A 2,728-nucleotide genomic window follows, 5' to 3' on the forward strand; every position below is an offset into this window, starting at 1 on the left:
AGATCAGGGTGGGAAGTGTCTCTTGGAGCTGTTTATAGATAAATTGTGAATCTACTTTTATGTTGGTGAAAATGGTGATGGTCTTCTGTTGATGAAGTTTAGCTTTTGAAACTGTGTTTGTCACTACTAGTAGATCATGAACTCAGTTTTTAGAATCTTGATCAGAATTATTTTATTTAAATAAAATAGAGCAGATTGCAGTAGTGTACAAAAGAACATGCAAGATAAGTGCATGCCAGGTAATGAGAGTATTATTATGGATGTATTACGAGCTCCGTGTTTTCAGACTGTTTTTGCCACAGAGCACAAAAAGTTTGTAAATCAGCTTTTAAAGAGACATACATTTCTGAATTTCTTAGAAAGAAAACATCAATTTTATTCTAAATTACAATATATCATAAAATTATATGAGGATTTATTCTCTTTGGTCATGTAAGTTTATCTTTTAGAGATAAAGATGTTTGTTCAATACTATAGCAATCAAAACCTAGAAATAATTTAAGTTTCTAATAACAGAATAAATAAGAAATGCAATATTGACAGTATAGTAATGAGGTGTGGATGTTGAGTCAGAAACATACAGATTTGAAACCCAACTAACTGTACTTACAGCAGCCATCTGATTTTGTTTTGGGTGTTTCTTTTCCAATCTCCTCTTCCTCATCTGTACAATGGGCATAATAATGTGGTTTCGACTTAAAGTTCAGTGGGATGAAATGATGTAAATAATTGCCTTATTGCACCTTCTGTACTTACCCGTTTTAGTATTTGCATTATTAGCATGACTATAAATATTATTTTGCAGACTGTAGTAACCTTAAAGTGATAAATTATTACAACTATATATATAATTGTATATATATCCGGGGCTTTCTTTACTCTTTGCACCCAATCTTGTTTTATATATATATATGTATATGTATATGTATATATATATATATATGTGTGTGTGTGTATGTATATATATATATATACACAATTATATATAAAATGTTTCTGACAGTGTTAGGACAATGTAGAGCTGTGTCGGCACAGGTACAATGACATCTGTCACAGTGGTGTCACTGCAGATTTGTTTTCTTTTATGCTATTTATGTTAACATATTTTCAATAAAAAAATCAATTTTAACAAGGCAGCTTATAGTGTTAAATAGCTTAATGGATAAGACCTTTGAATAGAAACCAAGGCAAGGTGGACTATTGCATAGCACCCATCTTTGTATATATAATGGGTTTGGGAGAGGAGATATGCTTGTCCCACATATATCTCTGTCTGCTATCCCTCCTGTTCCCAATATCCCAGTATGCTAGCAGTCTCTATTAGCAACAAAACCTCTTTACAAGACACTAAAGTATAAAACACCACTTGTGGGTATGGCAACTTGAATTTTCCTCTTTTCTCTACTTCCTCATGCAGATGCCTTGAAGAGATATGGCCCATATTAATTGCACCCAAGTACAGGAGTTTATTTTTATGGGCCTCGCGAATCAAAAGGAGTGGAAGATGCCTCTTTTTGTGGTTTTCTTAACCATCTACCTCTTTACAGTAGTAGGCAATCTAGGTTTGATCCTAGTTATTAAAACTGATGCAAAACTCAACACACCAATGTACTTCTTTCTTAGCAACCTGGCTTTTGTTGATTTCTGTTATGCTTCTGTCATTACCCCCAAAATGCTTGGGAATTTCTTATACAAACAAAATGTTATCTCCTTCAATGCCTGTGCTGCTCAGTTAGGCTGTTTCCTCACTTTCATGGTATCTGAGTGTTTGCTACTCGCTTCCATGGCTTATGATCGGTATGTGGCCATTTGTAACCCTCTCCTCTACATGGTTGTGATGTCCCCAGGAATCTGCATTCAGCTTGTAGCTGTCCCCTATAGCTATAGCTTCCTGATGGCACTGTTTCATACCATCCTCACCTTTCGCCTCTCCTATTGCCACTCTAATGTCATCAACCATTTCTATTGTGATGACATGCCTCTCCTCAGGCTAACTTCCTCAGACACACACTCCAAACAGCTGTGGATCTTTGCCTGTGCTGGTATCACGTTCATTTCCTCTGTTCTCATTGTCTTTGTCTCCTACATGTTTATTATTTTTGCCATCCTGAGGATGCGCTCAGCTGAGGGAAGACGCAAAGCCTTCTCCACATGTGGCTCCCACATGCTGGCAGTCACCATATTCTATGGGACCCTGATCTTTATGTACTTACAGCCAAGCTCTAACCATTCCCTTGACACAGATAAGACGGCCTCTGTCTTCTACACAGTGATCATTCCTATGCTGAATCCCTTGATCTACAGTCTCAGGAATAAGGATGTGAAAGACGCCCTGAAGAAAGTCACCATCAATAGAAACCAGGCTTCTGGGTTCCTGAAATTTGAAAAATGATTTGACTCTACAAAAGTGACCTGTCCTTAATGAGCTTTTCCCCCCTCTAATAATAAAACTAGTTGAGTGTCTTGATCTTAGTTGGTTCTGAATAAAGATTTGTTCACTGTAAAATGAAATCATTCTCTCAATTCTTTGTATGCAAGTTTGGCTTAAAATTATTATTTATGTGTAGCAACTACCATAAGAATTTACACTGTGTTATTTCTGAAATGAAAAAATGTGAATTTTTGAAATTCCATTATCTCATTTGCTAGTTACATAACTAGTTATTGGCCAAAAATAAAAGTGAAGGCACTCTGAATACCCAGTTTAGGATTATAAGAGCGTTTTAAC

At 35.9% G+C, this 2,728-nt stretch overlaps 1 protein-coding gene across 1 annotated transcript; it reads left to right on the plus strand.

Annotated features, from left to right (window-relative positions):
* The first annotated feature begins 1,432 nt into the window (after positions 1 to 1,432).
* LOC102243163 (olfactory receptor 8U1-like) lies at positions 1,433 to 2,392 on the plus strand. The gene has a single exon (XM_005885128.1). The coding sequence runs from the start codon at positions 1,433 to 1,435 to the stop codon at positions 2,390 to 2,392; it is 960 nt and encodes a 319-aa protein (XP_005885190.1).
* Positions 2,393 to 2,728: the final 336 nt, after the last annotated feature.

This window comes from Myotis brandtii, unplaced genomic scaffold (genome assembly GCF_000412655.1).
Source record: "Myotis brandtii unplaced genomic scaffold, ASM41265v1 scaffold892, whole genome shotgun sequence".
Classification (NCBI taxonomy): domain Eukaryota; kingdom Metazoa; phylum Chordata; class Mammalia; order Chiroptera; family Vespertilionidae; genus Myotis; species Myotis brandtii.